The sequence below is a fragment of the Clytia hemisphaerica genome, unplaced genomic scaffold (assembly GCF_902728285.1).
Source record: "Clytia hemisphaerica strain Z4C2 unplaced genomic scaffold, Clytia hemisphaerica genome assembly, whole genome shotgun sequence".
NCBI classification, from domain to species: Eukaryota; Metazoa; Cnidaria; class Hydrozoa; order Leptothecata; family Clytiidae; genus Clytia; species Clytia hemisphaerica.
Window position 1 is genome coordinate 335,719 of NW_027103316.1, and position 20,690 is coordinate 356,408.

The 20,690-nt window shown below is 35.2% G+C and overlaps 2 protein-coding genes across 3 annotated transcripts; one reads left to right on the forward strand and one right to left on the reverse strand.

Annotated features, from left to right (window-relative positions):
• Positions 1-807: 807 nt before the first annotated feature.
• On the reverse strand, positions 808-10,218 carry LOC136814055 (neuronal acetylcholine receptor subunit alpha-3-like). The gene is made up of 6 exons (XM_067070556.1): positions 9,826-10,218; positions 7,382-7,647; positions 7,145-7,189; positions 5,121-5,230; positions 4,450-4,749; positions 808-1,732 (listed from the first exon to the last, which is right to left on the reverse strand). The coding sequence occupies exons 1-6, from the start codon at positions 9,974-9,976 to the stop codon at positions 931-933; spliced, it is 1,674 nt and encodes a 557-aa protein (XP_066926657.1). The 5' UTR covers positions 9,977-10,218; the 3' UTR covers positions 808-930.
• Positions 10,162-16,251, forward strand: LOC136814064 (neuronal acetylcholine receptor subunit alpha-6-like). 2 transcript variants are annotated; one of them, XM_067070569.1, is made up of 8 exons: positions 10,162-10,217; positions 11,165-11,226; positions 11,318-11,472; positions 12,510-12,554; positions 13,343-13,452; positions 13,626-13,706; positions 14,855-15,073; positions 15,337-16,251. In XM_067070569.1, the coding sequence occupies exons 2-8, from the start codon at positions 11,193-11,195 to the stop codon at positions 16,133-16,135; spliced, it is 1,443 nt and encodes a 480-aa protein (XP_066926670.1). In that variant the 5' UTR covers positions 10,162-10,217; positions 11,165-11,192; the 3' UTR covers positions 16,136-16,251. The 2 variants fall into 2 exon arrangements, with proteins under 2 accessions (XP_066926670.1, XP_066926665.1); XM_067070564.1 differs by lacking the exon at positions 10,162-10,217 and adding an exon at positions 10,334-10,768.
• Positions 16,252-20,690: the final 4,439 nt, after the last annotated feature.

Below are 20,690 nucleotides of genomic sequence, written 5' to 3' on the forward strand. Positions count from 1 at the left end.
GATGCAAATTCAGAGTCATTTTGAATACTGTTTTACAACGTACTTCTGAATAGGCATCACAAAAAGGTCTCTAATAGGATGGGAATAGGATATCTAAGTAATATCATCTCAAGTCGTTTTTTTTTACCATTCCCTCAAAAGAACTCTTTCTTTTGGTCAAAGGACACAAATGTGGTTGACCGAAAAACATACTTTATGAAGCTCCCTAAAAAGAATGAAATTTGAAATAACTAATCATCAAAGGTTTTCCTTCCACTAGCACATGTTGGCATGCTGATGCAAATTATCGTTTTATACGTTAGTGTGAAAATATTCAAAAGAAAATTTAGATTGGGTTAAAGTGTAAAAATTCGCTTAGCAACGTTTATTCTTTTTCCAAATCTCTATTATTATAATTGGAGTCTTTGCAGACTTTCGTATTTTCGAACTCAGATACAGTTATTCTTGTTACCCTGAGAGATACAACTTAACTTTTGCCTGGAAACTCTCGGGAAAACCTTATAAATTCTCAAATTAAATAGATATAAGGTGCTGTGGTTATCTGCAAGCATGTCTACAATCATATATTGAGAATTCCGGTTATTTTGACGTTTTTCAAGATTTGAAAATACCGGCGAGAAAGTCGATTTTGGGCTATCTCTTTAATTTGATCAAATAATTCAATTTGGGAGGGTTTGGCAGATTTCCAGGCTATATTCTGAGCCTTATTGGACTATTTTTGAACTTTTGGATCCTCCGATCCTAAGGCCTTAAGTCTAGCGTTAAAACTCTACCCTTCGAACCTACTTTAGAGCACTTACAAATCGATTGTGGTTTCAAAACTTCCTGGGGAATTTCTCTTTTTCTCTTAAATATTATGACCTTGATGGTAGTTCTCGTATAGATTTGATAATACTACATATAAACAATGTTTCATCCTGCTTCCAGATTTCAAATAGAGTCGGGATCAGGTCTGTTAACGAAAATGTAAACAGTTGTGATGGCAATCGTCAACAAAAAGATGATCAGGAAGAGGCGGTCCGCCACTTTAGCGACTGCTTGCCATTCTTCCGTCAGCTCATCAAATTTCTCTTGTTGCTTGGCTCGTTCACTCAACACTGCAATACCCTCTGAGATTTCTTTAGGCAGAACAGCGACATTGCGCTGTCTTGACGTCTCTTCTCTGTGATGGTGGTGATGGTGATGGTGATGGGCAGGGTGGAAGTTGTCATGGAAACGCCAAGCTCCATTACCTGTGGTCACTTCTGTTGTACCATGTTTTTCGTGCACTGCGGTGTCAACTTGCTGATTGGAACGAGGGCGTGCCAATTTACGTTGAATGGGTGGATCCACCCTCAGGAAGGGCGCTAGATATTCCAGCACGATAATCCTTATTGGTTTAGGAACACTTTCGACGGCCCTAGTGCATTCATAGAGGTTGAGCACGATGCAGGTTGCGATCAAAGATAACCCAATGATGACCATCGAAGCGATGAAGAACTTACCGATCAGGGGCGTAACTTTTGATGTGGTGGGCGTCTTTTCTGCTATCATCAACATGAAGACTGTCATTGCTAACAATGTCGTGATCACCAAGGTAACGCGTTCACCCGTTGCCGGGGGTAGCACGAATGTCAACAATCCAAGTGCAGTGATGAGGAAGCAGGGAACAATCAGGTTGTTGAAATAGAACAAAGTCTTCCGTCTGATGTGAATGGTGAAGGTGACATGAGGGTAGGGCTCGTCACAACACCTACAAGAAAAAATAAATTGGTAAAGCTCAAATTGCAGATGTAGAACGATAAACTCGGTATACATTCACTCACCATCTGGATAAGGCTATCACTGTGTCTCAGTAACATTCTGCCGAATGGTAGTTTGAAGGTTTCGATGACAAACTTGCACCGCAATGGACTGTGTTCAAATTCCAAGCACTTCGAGGGAGGGTGTTAGGGAAATATGGTGATAGACTCTCTACCTTCATTCATAAGACTAGTACATAGCTTACACTAACATGCCACCGCAGCAATATAATATTTAAAGAATTCTATAATAAATTGTATAATCATAACAATGTCAATTGCAAGATTATAAGAAATGCATGGGGACAAAAAAATAGTAAGTAACTACACGTTTGGGTAAACGAAGAAATAAAAGATTTTCTTTTTTCCTGAAAATAATAACAATAACACTCCATCTAAATAAATAAAAACGATGGCCTAGTTATAATTAAGGTTTCGACGAAGACATGAAAAAATCTAATTAAAAAGAAATGACTCTTATGTTTTGCAAGCTAAAGTTTATTCCACTTAAATTGGCATTCATTTTTGCTATCATGTGGAAACCATATCAGAGTAATTAGACTACTCGAGTACCTAATAAACGTACAGTAGCGAATAAACGTACATGGTCGAAAATGGAGGCATGCAAACCTAATTGAAGGATCTTTTTAATGAGGTCAGGGGGTAAATATTGGGTAATTTGCTTTCTTTTGACGAGTAGAACAAACCTCAAAAGTCAAAGATGGATATTTATCATTAGAAACAAAAGTAGGCACTTGACATTGAGGAAAATTTTTGTTAAAATTAATAAACGTACATGTACGTTTATTAGATACCCGAGAGTATCTTCCTTGAGAGTGTTTTGTACATGGTAGCAAAACAAACTTCCAATTTACATGGAATAGATTTTAAATGTAAGACGGGTTCAAGAAACGAGCTTGTCGGAACAGGTTGACGAGATAAAGCTTTTAATGCTTTAAAGATTGAAACATAAAAAATAATCAGGAATAATTAATTGATTTGATTATTGATTGATTTAATTACTGATTGATTGATTGATTGATTCTCTATTGCTACTTTGCCTAATAAACAATAGTCAAGAGGATACTGCGGATAAAATTTATCAAAAAGTTCTGCGCCATCTTAAATAGGGCGAAATAGAAACCAATCCTAGCTAAGGCCCGGACTCCACTCGCCTACGCTTTGATTGTACTTCTCAAGCAAAATCTTTTATGTTGTTGGTCAAAAGAAAAATAAAGATATGCCATTGTGGTCCATTCAGACGTACCGTCGAGAAAAGTTGAAATGCGCCTAATTTTTTTTAAAGTGCATAGTACTTTTTCATGATGCAATCTTTTCTCCAAACTAAAAGCTGATTGAATCCATTAAGATGATCGCAGCGCAGACAATGAAGAGACGTGCCTTCAGGAAGCTAGACTTTTTGAGTTTATAGCTATATACTTTCACTTTATGGTGTTTCTGTATGACTGTCTGTGTGCCTAGTCTAACCACCGTTAAATGCCTTCTGGAAGGTCCCTCCTAACTTGGAAAGCCAGAATTGGAGCTATTTCACCAAACTACTGGAGCGCAAGTTATTACGTAGGCTATCACAACTGAAAAAGTTGAATGTATGCGCCTATACAAACTTTTTTCAGGTTTTCCAAATAGATTTACCACACTGAACAAACAGTGAAAACACTCTAAGTGAGGTAAATCTATTTTGAAGACCAAAAAAAAAGTTTGTTTACATCGATTCACATTCAATTTTGGATTCATATGCTACATTCTACTTTTTTGTACTTTGCCGGTATCTTGTTCATATTTTTGCGGAACACTTAATTGGCCGGAACATACAATACGAACAAACGCGCGCGCAAAGATTCGAGATTCCTGTCCAATATCCTTGCGTGAAGCTATGAAGGCCTCCTCACTCGCTACGCTCGTTGCGGGGGCAAAAAAAATTTTTACTCTTAAAAAACCATTAAAGTATTAGCAAATAGTTACAAATTAGTTGAATTGCTCTTTTAGATCATGACCACACACTAATGTACGATCCTGGGAACTACAAAATATGGACCGTAGCGATACTTCTTCTTATCCCACGCAAATTTTGCGCTTTTCCAAATCCTCTTTCTTAAATACTTTGCTACCCACCTTAATGCACAGAAAAACAAAAAAACCTCAGTTTCTAATTACGAAGTCACCTGAAGTCATGTGTAGCACAATAAAAAATACAGCTATGATAGCAGCCAATGGGGGTAAAAATAACGGACTGGAACTCGATGGGGATTGATATTCCCATGCTTTTTATTTCTGGGGATTTAAATTCTTTTATTTTCAAGTTAGAAAATTCAGTGGGGATAGGAATAATAGCATAATATTACATAATATTACATAATATTTTGCAGTGAGGATTGGTTCAATTTTCAGTGGGGACAGAATCGGAGTATTATTTTTCACCGGGGACGACATTTTGGCTAATTTAACCAGTGGGAAGGCGTTCCAGTGCGAGAAAGGGGTAACTTAGTAAAGGACTATGATCAAAGATGATTGAAATGATGATTAGGTTTTTGTAGAAAGATATTACTTGCGTCTTGTTTCAAAACGGATTTTTCTTAAACGCTATTTAGATATAAACTAGACTGGTTATACCACATGTCTATAACGTAAAAGTCGAGGGTAGACTTACGGGTATTTGGTTATTTTGCGAACAACTTCTGCTGAGATCAACTCAAATTCACCACTGGGTAGATAGGTTGCAAGGTCAGCGGTAGGTGAAGAGTTCGTGATGTTAATCCTCAAACCGTCATATGTCCAACTCAAAAACTTCAAATCACATTTCTGATCATCAAAAGGAAAAAATTCTACATTGATGGAGCACCTACTACGTAAAATAGTGGGTGCAAACCATTTATTAAGACCATCGTGCTGCAAAATAATCTTCGTTTTGAATTGATCCATTTGGCCTGCACCCAACGTCTCTTCTGCACTGAAAAATCATTAAGTATTAAGTTGGAGAGATAACAAGTTATTTTTCATTTTCAGATTTTACAGCGTTCGGAAGTGAAAAAAAAAAAGCTTTTGATCCCTCTAAAGTAGAGCAAACTTTTTGAGTTTTGAATACTGGAACTATTTAACTAATTGAACTATTTGCTATGAAAATTTCAATAGCAAAAGGTTTACAAACCAGCTTGTTTGAAAACCTGTTGAAAACTCAACAAAAAAGGAGCGAGCAATAAAAGGCTTGACCATACACTCTAAATTCAAGGCCTGGTATAATTTAGAACAACATGGCTAGGGCCTTGTTCGTTTGAGGTTTGAAAAAAAGTTGAAACTCAACAAAAAAAGAATGAAACCTACTTGTTATACAACACGATATCCGGAACCCAAATCAACTGCGGTGGCAAATTTATGGACTTGATGCCACCATAGTCTGAAGGATCCCATTTTAATAAATGGTTAAACCAACGCTGTAACAGATGAATAATTATTTGACAAAGTAAGATATTTCGAATTTTCATCTTACTAAATAAACGGGAGGTTTGGAATAACCGGGGGAAAGGGGTTGGAAGAAAAATGTCCTGGGTGGAAAATTTTAGAAAAATTAATTAGCAGGGGACGTTTATTACCCGAGAATAGCATTACCAATGGAAAAATAAGCAAAAAAATCGTCCCTGGTGAGCGAGACCAATACCCTGAAATTCTAAAATTAACTATGATTTATTATCCTTATTGGTACCCTGAGTATCAGAGGTTAAGTTTTCAAAGAATATATCAACCTCTGAAGACCAAGTAGAGAAATTTTATCGCGCATTTGTCAATCTAATCACTGTAAAAAGAATCAAAGATGAAGAGCAAATGCTACCATATTAATGTCTAACAGACTGTATCAAGTATGCATGTTTACTATTGGAAAATTCCCCAGAAAACTCTAAGTCTAATTGAAATGAGTTTCTTTTAAAAGAAACATTTTACATGATTCCCAAATGTATAACAGTAGTTACTAAACTATTAATTATGGTAATGTTACTTCAAAGATTTATTATACAGGGTGTCCCTAATTAAAGTATCGAGTCGAAACACAATTATGAGTAGAAAGTTTTATGTGCGTGTTCACAAAATTGTATTTTAAGCTCTCCCTCTTTTTTCTTTGTCATTACGATTAATTTTTACGTTGTAACTACCTTTTGTAATAAGCCTGTGTGATGGAGAACATTCTTATATTTTAGCGATAACACACACAAACTTTTCTACTCAATCGTATGTTCAAACTCGATACTTTAATTAGGGACACCCTGTACACTGGATAAACGACTCATGAAACGATGGAGAGCGATCATTGTATTTTCATTGTTTCAGAAAACATAATTGATGTTCTAGCTTTGTCCGCAAAGGACAACTGTCATGGCGGCTCGAAGATGTCTGATTTTTAAAAATGTTTATCAGTCTTGTTTTTAAAAAGTTCTCTAGCTCTTTCGTTTTGTACATTTGCAGAAAAAAAAGTTTGAAAGTAAGGCTAGCATTCCAAGCTGGATACATTGGTGAAATCTAATGTGAGAAAAACACCAATAGACAAGAAATTCAGACAAAGTGCTTATAGTGACACGAAATTTTCAATGGGAAATATCTTTCCAAGACTGTCCCCAGAAGAGCTGAAATTAACATACATTAGACTTGAGTGTCTTGGCTCCACTGTGGTATGAAAATCCTTTGGAGGCACGTGGTGGCAAGGTGGTTTTTTTGAGGTTGAAGTTTGAAAATTTCCGGTGTCAACTTTAAATTTCTTATACACAACACCTCTTTTGCATCTTTCTCACAGCTTGAAACGTCATAACGACTTATAACTGGCAATTAGTTGGAAGAATCTGACTCTCACAGGAAAGTTTTAAGTCTCTTTTGGGAATTGGATGAGTGATTTTCGATAAGAAATGCAATAAAAATGCTTCGAAAAATCATTTAATTAGGGAAGGAGAGTGAACAATAATATCATTACTGCGGACATAGCTAGGGTAGTACACGAGAAATTGGCAAAAATCTGTTACTTGTATATCGAGTGTATAATAAATCCTTGGTTACTTCAATGGAATCGAAATAATAGACATACTTTTACTTTTCCCCACGTTGATAACCCACTGAATAGAATTGCGATTGGTCGTCACAGGTTGATATATGATTTCGGTATGTGCTTTTCACGGTACCCTATTGGCTCTAAGCTCCTTTACTTTATCCTTATTGGCTAAAATATTTGGTCACTTAATAACTAAGTCACTTTGTAATTTAATTTTGAATTTGGAAGAAGGTTATCTTGATGCTTGATGAAAGAGATAGAAGAAGAAGAAGAAGAAGAAGAAGAAGAAGAAGAAGAAGATGCGAGACTTTCTTACCATTCTAATCCACACATTGCTCACTAAAACTTGATTCTTTTCTTCCTGCAAAAAACGAAGGAAACAAATATTAATCTGCACCATAAATAGACCCTTTATATAACCCTGAAATCTTCAAGAATCACACAATCTCAAGAAGAGAAAAAAAGTAGTTTAAAGCTAGGCGGTAAATAACCCACCTATTTAAAGTAAATCCTGGAAAGGAAAATGTAAAAGTTAAGCAGATGGATATCTTACTAAATCTAATAATTGTGTGTAGGCCATCCCAAAAATAACTTGTACAGCGTCGCTTTTGTTTTGAACTGGTCGAACTTCTTTGTTATAATTATTGAGTAAATGAGAAACGAGCCGCATCTCATCATCGTCTTGATTACGAGGAGCCATAGTAAGCAGGTATGGATCCACAGCTCTGGCGTTCCTGGTGGTGGTGGAGCGGCGCACTAAATCTTCATCTATTGTCATCTCAGATTCAGAAAGAATTTTGTAAATGTCTTCATGAGTGTCTGAAAACGAAAGATAACGAAATTTGATCGATCAGTTTATTTGTACGTTAGAGAGCCTAAATCATGCTATAGAGATAATAACCATAGAAGAGCTTTCTCAAATCAAAATCTGAACAATTCTTTGCGAAATTTCATGATCTTTTGTGCAAAAAATGTATTAAAAATCTGGGTCTAATTGTGGGAAAAAGTTCCCCTAGGGTTATTAGACAGAAGTGTAAAATTGATTTTACAATTTCAAGCAGGATTAATGTTGTTGAAATGTTTTTGGTGCTCAGTAAATTCTAAGAGCTTTACTCAAATCTTTCTCAAAATCTGACCCCAATGAATTGTTCTGGCGCCTAGAAAATGAACAGACCTCGAAAAATGGAGATGAAAGTGTTATGATGAAATATAAGCATAAAAGTCAAAGATTTAAGCTACAGGTATACAATAGAAACTCAAAAACAAGTTAATGGGATGTTTCGAAATTATTGATGTATATTTAGATGGTTTAACCTCAGACATTTTGAAAGTTATGGATGACTCAGCGATACCTCGTACCATCTCTAAACTGTCCTGGTGGTCCGCCAGAAATGGGCTATTTCAGAAATAGTCTGTACCCCCTATGTTGAGGAGGTGTGGTCCAGGGTGGTCAGGAAAATAAAAAATCCAGGGTGGTCTGGTTTTTTGAATGATAAAATCCAGAGCAGTCAGTATAATTTTGTTGAAAATCCAGGGTGGTCAGTATAACGAGGTCGAAAATCCAGGGTGGTCTACAGAAATGGGAGAAAAAAATCCAACGGGGTCCTGAAAAATTGGAAAAAAATCCAGGGGGGTCACCTTTTTAAAAAAAGATCGCGAAATTGTATTCTACCATCATTCTTATGATCAGTCATACAAAATTGTCATTTACCTAAATCTGATGAAGAAGTTTTTTTTTTGCAAGAAATGTTGGCTTTGTTCAATGAGGTCCCCAGCAGTTTTGGCGCGATTGGCGTTTTTTCTACCGTGAAAAGCACAGGTCGAAATCATATATCAACGCTGTGCCGACCAATCCAGATTCTATTCAGCGCGCAATCAACGAAGACAAAAATAACCATGACGACCATCCAAGATCTTGGATGAAGTTCAAAGTTGATATTTTTATTTCCGTCGTTGAAAACACAATGCTTTTTAAAAAGAGTCAGTGATAGAGAATCATAACATAGGTCGTGTTCAGACCTGAATGTTTAAGTTTAAGGTTTAAGTAGTACTTTGTTGATATGGGAATTCAATTATAATCACTTTTCTTTTGTCATCATCGATTGGCGATCTCGAGGAATCTCCTTTCCTAACTTATAATCATGTCATCTTCTCTCTTGAGGTACTTTGAAACAAAAAAGATTTCAGGGAATCTCTCTGCAAAACAGTAATTCGTGTTCGTTGAAGTCATTACTGCTAGAGATGCTCCGAGCGTCTCTAAGTCATAAATTTCACGTTCTTTTTTCTTCATTTACAAAAGGAGCATGCTTTTCACCTGCGAATTCTGATTTCATCTATTCAGAAAACTGTAACGAAATCGTAAAAACTTTTTTTTTAAACCAGAGGGTGATTCCTTTTTAAACTTTGGTTTAACTAATGAGGAGCGTGCCGTTAAATACAAAAGGAATATAAAAGAAAAATGTAGACCTAATTGCTTTAAACCTTGGTCTGAACACGACCATAAAGTCTGCCTATTATTTCGATTCAATTAAATTGACATTTCCATAATTAAAAGTTTAGTAATTATTGTTATACATTTGGGGATCATGTAAAAGATTTCTTTTGAAAGAAACTACTTTCAATTAAACTTGGAGGTTTCTGGGGAATTCGTAAATAGTAAACTGCATACTGATACAGTCTGCTAGACATTAATATGGTAATATTTGCTTTTCATCTTTGATTTTTTCTTTAGTGATTAGATTGACACATGCGCGATAAAATTTCTATTATTGGTCTTCAGAGGTTACTATTTTCTTTGAAAACTCAACCTCTGATACTCAGGGTACGTTTTTTCATGTTCGTGATTTCGTGATTTAAGATTTTAAAAGTGCGTGATTGCGTGATCGGAGGAACAAACGTAATCAACGTGATTTTGATAGAAAAGAAATTTAAGTTGTGATAACATGGGGGGCCTTAAATGTATTCGATTTAATATCTACTGAGAATATCATTACTTACCCGATAAAACCTCTTTCAGCAACACGAATGCAATCAAAACAAAAATCTGCATCTTCTTCCCAAAACAAAAAACTGAAATCCAAACGAAACTGTAATCAAACAAAATACTTCTGAGTATGAAAAGTAAATTTTTTGATTCATCAACGTACATCAAATTAATCTTGTTTGCTATTTGCCCAGAAGACAATGGAGAGCGGTTTTCACACAAGCAGCATTTGTCAGCCCGTTTCTCACCACCATCATAATCATAAAATGAATACCAAACGCTTTTAAAGATTTGATTGATGTGTCTAAAATAAGATGAAAGCAATCACACCAGTCTTTACGTTTTGCCAGTCAAGTAAGAATTCTCTGTGACGTGGAAGATGTTGCGCCAACTTTTATCAAAGAAAGTAAGGAAACAAAATATCCAGTCCCTTTTGTAAAATAAGTGTTTCAAAAGATTGTTTGATATATTTTTAAGGAGAAAATTTCATTCAATAATTTTTGAGAATATTAAAACCCCATCGAGAGTAAAATCAAAACAAAGAACAAAAGATAGAGACAAGAAAGTTAAAACAAATTGGATATCCTTCCAAAGCCTCATCTACTTTGACCCCAAATTTCTTTGTTTTCAAAGTTGCGGTGAGAATACATACACAAAAAGTAATTCTATGTGAATAGAGAATTTTTCATGTTTGATAAAAGTTGACGTCAGTAGAAAGGAGACGATAATTTAAAATACATTGCTGGACATCTACATCTGGAGAGAGAGAACACTAAATTTTATCAACAATATTTTCATCAAGTTTTATTTCAAACATTAACATAATTTACTTCACACTTTTAAAATTTTTGATCAAAGATATCATCATTGTGTTATAGAAGTCACAGTTTTCAACTTCCAAAACATATTCCTTCGTGGAATAAGTAACTCTGTTCAATTTTTATCTAACCTTTCCAAGTAAGCTATCATTTATTCATTCTCTTACTCAACTTCTATTTGAATGGTTTCAACTCACCAACACCCTGCTGTGGAATGTCTTAAAACCAATTCAATCTTTCTGACAAGCTGGTCGACGCTTTCTCCGTCAATTGAAAATTATTTTGCACAGAAACTGAAAAAGTCAACAGAAATAGGAAATAATTTCATTGATTTCCGACTTTTGAAAGTTTTGAAAACATCACAAGATTTTTAAAATGGTGTCGCTAAAAAATTTGAGTAGAAACTCTTCCTCAATTTGACATAACAAAGGTCTTCAACTTTTCATGAAAAACGAAAGCACGAGGGGCAGTATTTCATGGGAAAAACATTCGCAAATAAAAATAATTTTAAGTAGTCTTCTTTTTCTCCTTTCAGATTTGAAGTCGAAAATGAAGATTGCAAAATGAAGAAGGAAATTACCTTTGTCTTTATTATAGGTAAGTATCACCTGTCAGTATTTCATATCTGTTATCTTTAGCATTTCGAAGAGTCATGTTTCCTTTAAACTTTTCAGCGCTTTTCTTTCAGTGGTGTTACTGGATGTTGTCAGTTGCAATGATGCAGAACTGAGGCTGTTTGAGAAATTATTCACAGGCTATAACAACAAAGTGAGACCCATCAATGACAAATCAAAACCAGTCAACACAACCCTGGATATTGCTTACGTACAGCTTGTCCAACTGGTAAGTGCTCTCATGTAACACGTTTTTTTATAAGCACATCTAATTTTTTTTAAAGCCTTCGGATGTTCTTAAATTTTTAAGTTTCGAGCCTAAAAATGTTCTTAACATGTTCTTATTTCAACCAATTTTTGACCATTTTTACCCATTTTCCTAAGAAATCGAGTGTTTTTGAGACCATAAAGCCTTAAATAGTTCCTATCTTGTTTTTAACATTTTGGCCGTCGAAGCCTTATGTTCTTATATAGTTTGTTCTTATAAAGAAAAAGTGTAACACCCCTGTGTCACCCACTGGATCCCAACCCCACTGAAAGATTTGGCCAAAGTTTCGTCTGTGGGAAAAATGTCTTCCAATTTCATATCAGTCCCATTGGGAAATTGACTTTGATTTCATCCCCATTTGAAATTCAATGTTTAGAAATTCAATGTTTAGAAATTGCACTCCAAAACTATCCCCCTAGATTTTTCAAGCCTGGAGCAATAGAATTGTAGTTTTGGTTAAAATTTTTATCCCTGATGTGGGAAAAGGTTTCACCGGTACTGTGAGACAGGGATTTCACATGTAGGTTGTAAACGGCCCTATCAGGAAAAATATTAACCGCTCAAGTAGTCATGGATGCTTTCCAATAGGGCATGCAAAACAGTGCACTAAGACGTATAAGTATGAAACAGTTTGATCTAACCCTCAAGGCAAAAGAGCTAGCACCTGTTATTGTATTTTACAGACCGAAACAGACTTCTAATAAAACCTAAAATCAATTTCTTTTCTCCAAAGTATGCCTACATATTGTTAGAAACAATTTTAAACTTATTCAGAAAAATATTACAACCTATTTCTGAAAATCATTCTAATAAATATTGAAAAAGTCTCATTTTACCTGAAAACATATACGGTTGAAGTTAAAACATTACGGGCTTCATAAAGAATTTGTTCGTACCATTTTCGATTCATGATAAATCCAAGATCACGAAGTCCAATATTTCTAACAATTCTGTATTCGAGTTAAGTTGACTAAATGATTGTCCTTCTTTTTCCTTAGGATGATCGAGAACAAACTTTGATCAGCAACGTCTGGGTGCGTCAGGTATGTCTTCCATAGTCTACTTGAAATTGATATAAAACATATTTAACTTTATCACCAACAACAAATTTTGAAAAGTTTCTTAAACTTGTGATTTTATCACCATAGTAAACACACCCTTTTATTACAGTCCCGCACTGGAGAATTTTGGCCAAATTTTTTTTCCCGGTGGAAAAAATACCCTGCAATTTCACCCCCTGGCAAATTGACTTTGATTTCACCACCTGGCAAATTGACTTTGATTTCACCACCTGGCAAATTGACTTTGATTTCACCACCTGGCAAATTGACTTTGATTTCATCCCCATTCGAAGTTTCAACTGAAAAAAATGCACTCAAAAACTATCTCTACTGGTTTTTTAAGCTAAGAATGATAGAAAATGTTTACCCACCCCCTGTAGAAAAAAAATTTCTACTGGGGCTGTGAGACAGGGGTGTGTTCACTTCAGCTGAAAAAATATTATACTCTCAGTCTGTTCCTCTAAAGGATCCTGCATTGTAACACGCATGCGTAATTGTCGTTCTTTTATACCACATGTAGTTAATTCCCGTGATAAAGGAAAGGGAATAAATCGGGGTGGTACAGTCACTTTCGGTCGGGGCTGTGGACGGCGAAATATGTCGTTTTTTATGAAATTTGTCGTTCTTTTTGTCTATTTTTAGTAAAGCAGGATTCTTTAGATAAACCCCTCTCTAATCTAACCAAATTGTTTACTTCGGAAAAAAAATATGGTTCAAAGCCTTTTTAAATAAAGTTTATTAAAATTCTTGATTGTTATTTCTTTACACAGAACTGGCAGAATGACAAATTGACGTGGGATCCGAAGGACTTTGATAACATCACCGTCATTAATGTTCATCCGTCAAAAGTTTGGCTGCCGGACGTCATTCTTTATAACAAGTGACCGTCTTTTTTTTCTTCGAAAGCCTTCTTTAAAAATGAAAAATGAAATATGTTAAACTCGTTACTTTCGAGGGTCACCTCGAAAACAGCGGTAGAGGAGCAGAAAAAAAAAGACCACTAGCATAATTACCTTCTTAAGACACTATTATTTCTTCATTTTTGTTTTTCAGCGCGAAGAGTGGCGTGGGAGCAGGCATGATGTATCGTTTCAAGACAAAAGTCTCCATTTTTCACAACGGACTTAACAAATGGTATTGAATTAACTATTCATATGAAGAATGTCGAAATGATACTTGCTCCAGGGATATATTATAGCGGAGCTGGATAACGCACATTTAAAAAGCCTTGTTCTATACACCCCTGTCTCAGTGCCCCGGTGGCCTGATTTCAGTACATGATTTTTTTCAGTACATGGTTTCAGTACATGATTTTTTCCTACGTCACTGCAGTAATCAAATTTTTATTGCACTCATTTGTAATCATCCTAAATGGCTTGGGAATTCAAGAACTGTTTTTTATTGTCGCTGTCTTTATTCAATTTATATCTCAATTCACAAATGAGTGCAATAAAAATTTGATTACTGCAGTGACGTAGGAAAAAATCATGTACTGAAACCATGTACTGAAAAAAATCATGTACTGAAATCATGCCACCGGGGCACTGAGACAGGGGTGTTTCTATCTCTGTCCCTGACATTAAAATTTGATATGAACTCGTGAAATTTGGATTTTCTCTTAGCCCATGATTCAGCTGCTGCATTTATCGTTCACGATTAAAAACTTTTAATTATCAAGAGGGTCTGTAAAACATTGGTGAATGGCAATTTAAAAAAATGAAAAACATTATAAACGTTATAAGAAGCTTCTTCTCTAAGATTATAAATAGTACTTTTTCATTTGAAATACCGCGCTACACCGCGGGGTGCCTCACTTTCTAACTGATATTTTCAGATAGCAAGTCGGTATGTCTGATTATGGAAAAAATTTCAAGTCAATTGAAACAATATTTGTCAAAATATTTACATCCGAAATTTTTAAAGAGAAATCATGAAAGCTTCTCAAATTCATAACACACGCATATAAAAATAGATTTCATTTACAAGGAAGCTTTTGGGGTATCTTCTACAAATATTATTTTGATGAAAAGCGGGAACATCATAGCAAAATATGTGCAAACGTACTGCATGAATACTTTGTCTGCTTCATTTTTCTTATAAAAACAGAACACTCAAGGGGACAGAGATGGATTTCTATTATCAACAGTTTACAATAGAAAAGACAAAGAAGCAATCCGCTAAGCAATTCTCGTCCTTCATCCAGCTCCGCTATAAAATATCCCTGCTTGCTCGGAAGAATAATACTTCCTAACATTATGCAATTCCCCCATTTTTTTTTCTAGGTACGCACCAGCCATCGTTCGGAGCAGTTGTAGTATTGACATCAAAAACTTCCCTTTCGACGAACAAAAATGTGACCTGGAGTTCGGTAGTTGGACGTATAATGGATATGAATTGGATTTGTTCTACGCCAATGACAAAGCTGACACTTCTTTCTATTTGGCAAGCGCTGAATTTGATTTGATTTCAGCCAAAGCCAAGCGATTCGTCAAAAGATACGAGTAAGAATCATTCCTTATTTAGAAAGAGTAAGCCTGGCCCGCAAATTCCTTCCTACCTTTTTCTATATAAAAAGCCTCAATTTTCATAGTACGAAGGACTTAGAAGATTTAGAACTTCTGTTCATAAAGATTTCGAAATTCTTTGAGCTGAATATGGTTAAGCTTATTAAAAGATCTTCCAAAAGATAAAAAAAAGCGAAGGCACGCGTAGGCGAAGAGGGTCAACGGAAGGCTTATCTTGGCGTCTTTTCCATCTCTTTCAGATGTTGTCCAGAACCATACCCGAATATCATCTACACAGTGCACGTGCGTCGCCAACCTGGTTTCTTTCTCTTCAACGTCATCATCCCTAGCATGGTTATCACCTTCTTTGCTATTCTCACTTTCTCCTCTCCTCCCAACGTCGGAGAGCGCATCTCCCTGGCTATCGAATCTTTCCTGTCTTTGAGTTTCTTGTGTATGATGGTAGCGGACAGTATACCGGTCAATTCGGATGTGTCTCCCCTCATCACCAACTTCTTGATGGTGTGTATGATGCTCATCTCCTTGGCACTAGTTTTTAACATGATCTCCATGAACCTGACTGGCACCAAACCCGTACCACGATGGTTACATACACTGGCTTTTGTCTACATTGGACCACTTGTTGGTTATTGCCGAGATACAAATGCCACCACCAACAGTCTTGGACGATTCTTTTCATCACGCGTGCCAAGTAAAATCGAAAATAAAGTCAGGTTTATGATTCACAAGTTGCATACTCAGTTATCCGAGAAAAAATTGTATTACGGAGAGAAAATGTTGCGCCACCTTTGCCGTTCAGAACATTGCATGCCACAAAACAGGGAGGAGGTTCTTCACGAAGAGGAGAGACAAAATATGCGACAAATCTTGAAACGCTCCTCCGTAGAGAACAATCAAAAGTTCAACCGTGATTTCTGGCGATGTATCGCACAAACTGTGGATCGTGTTTGCGTTGTCAGCTTCTCGACCAGTTTCTTGTTCGTCTCCGCCGCTGTCCTCATGAAGGGGTATGGACACCAATTAGAATTACAAAAATAAAACAATAACATCTCACTTATAATTATTTTTATCGTAAATACATTTGGTCAATTCCTTTACCGACCTATTAACAATTGAGTTTAACTAAAGAGAAATACGTAAACATACCTCAAAAATGCTGGTTTTATTTTACCCTACAAGTGAACTAATCTTAATTAAGTGGATCAATTTTCGCGAGCAGATATTTTAGGGAGACAATTTTTTTCAAAAAATAATTTGATTTTCTCAGGATTTAATTTGGCGAGCACAGAACATAAGAATTTTCGCAGGGATAAACTTTTGCGAAAACAGTCTTATTTTGTTTTTTGTTCAGGTATATGTGGTGATATTTTTTGGAGCTTCTAATTTTCACTTTCATTATCAAGCCCCAGCAAAAGTGATGACGTAAAATGGGGACCAGCAAAATGGTCAAAATTTTTCTCACCACTCATTTTTGTGATCTTATAGACCTAATTGATCATTTAAAAAAGTTAGTTTGCTTTTAACAAGTCTGTACACACGAAGAACATTGTAGCTCTCACTAGAGGGTGATAAGGTGATGAAAGGTTTTGTTTTAGCAGTAATTATTTTTTGAATATCAAATAAAAACTGGAGAAAAACAAGAAAGATAATGATCAAATGAGTGTCTAAAAATACGATAAGGAAAAATTTAGTTTAAGAATTGGTCCATCTTGTTTTCGAAAAGTACCGCAAGAAAAGCAGAATAACAGGAAAAGTGTTTTTTTAGAGGAATACCGTCTCAATTTTATTACGTAAAAATAATGAAATAATACCTGAATGCTAAAGGCACGTAAAATATGTTTTTAAGGATATTTGGGTTTTGGATAAATGAATGACGATCGAGACTCGGAAAAGATCTTGATTGAAATCAACCTCGTTCCCTGTGCATTATCAGCATTTTGATGCAATGATGGCGCTAGATCAGCCAGCACCAGGATATTCTCTGGCGTCAATCAGTAACGTAGATAAAGCCTTGGATACATGGGGACGAGGTTTGATTGAAATAATGCGCTTACTGTAAGTTGCTTACCTTAAGGGCTCTGGTCATAGTGAAAAATCAATTTCAGATTTTTTAAAGATAAAACCTTATGTTTTCGCTTCTTTGACAAGAACAAACTGCTTTTGAAAAAATGAGTAATTTAATGAGTAATTAAGGAATAAGTGTGGCATGGACCTTAATAAAACGTCATAAAGACGCTATTAATATACTTTTCACAAAAAAAGCCTTATTTCCTGGGGGAAATTATTCTATTGTTTCAAACTTTTTTTAAGTTAATGACAAATAATTTCTTTATTTAGATTTTTTCGGAAAAATGTTCTATTTGGCTACATCTGTTGTTTGCTGTTTTCGTATGGAAATTTAGTGGAGAAAATTGCCAAAAATGAGGTTTTTTGGAGATTTTAAAGGAAAGATACTTTCACAAAAATTTTCCGAAATTATATTTTTAGATACTGAATAGATACATCACCTGAACCAAAAAAAATTCCAAAATGTTTGATTTTTACCGAGATTAGGGCTTTGAAAGGTGAAATACTCTTCTTCGAAAAACTGTTCGCTTTCTTCTTCATTTAATTGTTCATTTCAATTTTTCGATTTTTAAATTCTAAAAAGGTAGGTTTAACAGGACATATAAAGCGGTTATACATTAATCCTTTTAAAATGCAGAAATTGCCATTTAAGTTGGTGTAAAATCGAAAAATTGGGTATGTCCAGAGCCCTTTAAGGGAACTAATTTTCGCAATACAAGGGGGAAAAGTTATACGTTTTAAGACTTAAACCTTGACATCTTGATAGTAAATCGGAAAGACAAAATTGCAAATAGAAACATAGCAGGCGTAATTCTTTTTCACTAGCATAAAAACTACAAAACTGAAGTAAACAACATAAGGGACTTAGTGCTAGAAGTGGGCTATACAGGGTGATTTTTCAAAAAATGTCAAACTAAATTTTTTTGAGGTCTAAATTATAAGTGTAGACAGGATCAAAATAGAATTTTTGAACAAAAATGAAGAAAAATAATGTGGGAAACCTTTTTGTAGACTAAGGTTTGTGCCCTCAAATCAATCTTTTCCCATCTACCCAGCTACCCAAATTATGAGTCACACATTGATTGAATGCCGCTCAAATTTGGCACATTCACTTCTCAGGGACAGAAATAAAGTATATCAAAACAATTATTCGAGAAATATAATTTTGGACATTTTGGGCGTAGCCCAAAGGCTTTACGCAGGAAGAGGAAGGCTTGACTATAAAGGCGAGAAAACATTCTTTCCTTCTTGACATGATTTGACGAAAAAAATGAAAATGACCCTGTATAGCCCACTCCTATAGTGCCCAAAATAAGAAATTTTTTCGGGTACAAATAAAACTAATATAATACTGCCATGCCTTTTTCAGATGCATTTATCTACTTGGAAAGGAAACACCTGCTTTTTTCACAGTCTTTTTTTCCAATGTTAATAAAATAGAACACTTTGTGGATAAAATATACGGGCAATTAGGACTGATATTGGGCAAGATTCTCCAATGGAAAACGTAGATTACTTATTTCAGGCGCAGGACTAACTTTTTCATTGCAAAGAGTAAAACATTCCCTTTTCAACGTAATCCCTTGAAATAATGCAAAACCAACATATAATAAAGAGTCACGACAATATCCTATCAGACAGAACAGACAAACTTGACCCCAAAGATTTGTTTGTTTGTTCATTGGTCAGTTTGATCGTCAAAACAATCAAAAACTATATCAAAATATGGCTTAAAATCATTTCAAAATCAATTGGTCCAAAATCATTCTAAAACGCCAAAAAGAAATTTTTCAAGTTTGCCAAAAACGGACATTGCGCAAAAAAAGTGTCAAAGATTTGGAGGGATAAAATATTGTTTAGATATCTACTGTGGATGTTTTTACCATTTTTTTGACTGTTTTGACCAATGAAGTGTAGGCCCGAAAGGCTAGAAGCGAATCTCCTTAGTAGGATTTGAAGCCGATAAATCCTACCAAAGTTGTGCAGCATGTATGTTTTTTATACAAATTCCGGCGGATTGAAAGTACGGGTGTGCCAAAAAACGGGCCTAAAATTGAAATTTTGACGTAGCCTTTGCTACTTGTGCTATGCCATTCAAACTTTGCAGATGTAATGGAAATCTTATTTGAAACATTTCCTGAAAATTTCATCAATATAGCTAATCTACCGGGTGCACCAAAAAAAGTATACAAGTTTGTCGAGATATTCGACAGACATTAAAAAAAGTCAGTTTTTTTTACCTCAAACTACTTTTTCAAACCTAATGTATGATAGCTCAAAATTCAAGTTAGAGCATCTTCTATACGATAAAAAAAGAATGAACAAAAAATCTAAATCCTGAAGCTCACAATATCTCGACAAACCTGTATACTTTTTTTTGGTGCACCCGGTAATTTAGAAGATATTAGGATTTCTGTAAAGTATGTCAAAATGACTTGTTTATAGAATTGACGTCAATTTTTAGTTGTCTGTATAGTTTATTTCTTGGCACTTTCCGCTAAATTTCAAAAAAATATATCACTTGAAAACAAAGAAACCTTTAGATTCAATTGCATTTTCCTACTTTAATGACGTCATTGGGCCCAAAATGGCGAAATTTTTAACTGGCTATTATAACTAAAGGTGTCATGTAGTCATGCAGAAAACAATGAATTTTCAAAATGATCAAGCAATATAGAGATTTTAGTAGACCGCGCGCACATTTTACCGAACGAATTTTCAAAAGGTTTTGACGATTATAACCCCATTAAGGATAGACTAGTAAACCACGTTGTTGTATTTCGCTGCAGATCAAACTTGCAATGGGATCTATTTCTATATATGTTCACTGAATACAACGTCTTTCCAATCCACTCTCCCGCGGCAATTTCAATTTTTTATAAGAACTCTTTATTATAAGCACTATTCCCGCGTTGCTGTGTCCAAGGAAAGACAGACGCTTGCTAGTCTACATTATTAAGGAGTATGACAAGCAGTAGCGTGGTGGGTAAGCTGCTCGCATCCACTAACGAATCCGTGCGGTTTTGTAGAGGTCTGCGATTCAGACTACGTGGTGGGTCGACCAAAATTGGGCTAAACTGGAGAGACACACGAAAGGTTTTGGGTATTTTTTCTCTTTCTGGAGTGCTATATCTAAGGTGTAAAAAAGGAAAGTGGTGCTGAAGTTAGTAATCATGACACAACACTACTGTGGACAAGAAATTTCACCTCTAGTTTTGCAACTTTTGTTACAAATTTTGTTCTTTGTGTCTTTTAACATTTTATCATTTCCCGTAACCACTTTGATTGAGTGAGAACATCTTTTTTACAAACTTAAATTCTCAGAACCAACATGTTTAAAGAAATGTAAACTTGTAATTTGAGAAATTCATTTTTAATTTTATTTTTCGACAAGCTTAACTATATTACATATCTACAAATAATCTAAAAAAAAAATTAAAAATAAACTAATACAACCAAGGGAACATACTCTGCAGGTGTAAAAAACGCATACATTGTTTGAGCGTTTTTCGAGTTTCTTTGCGAC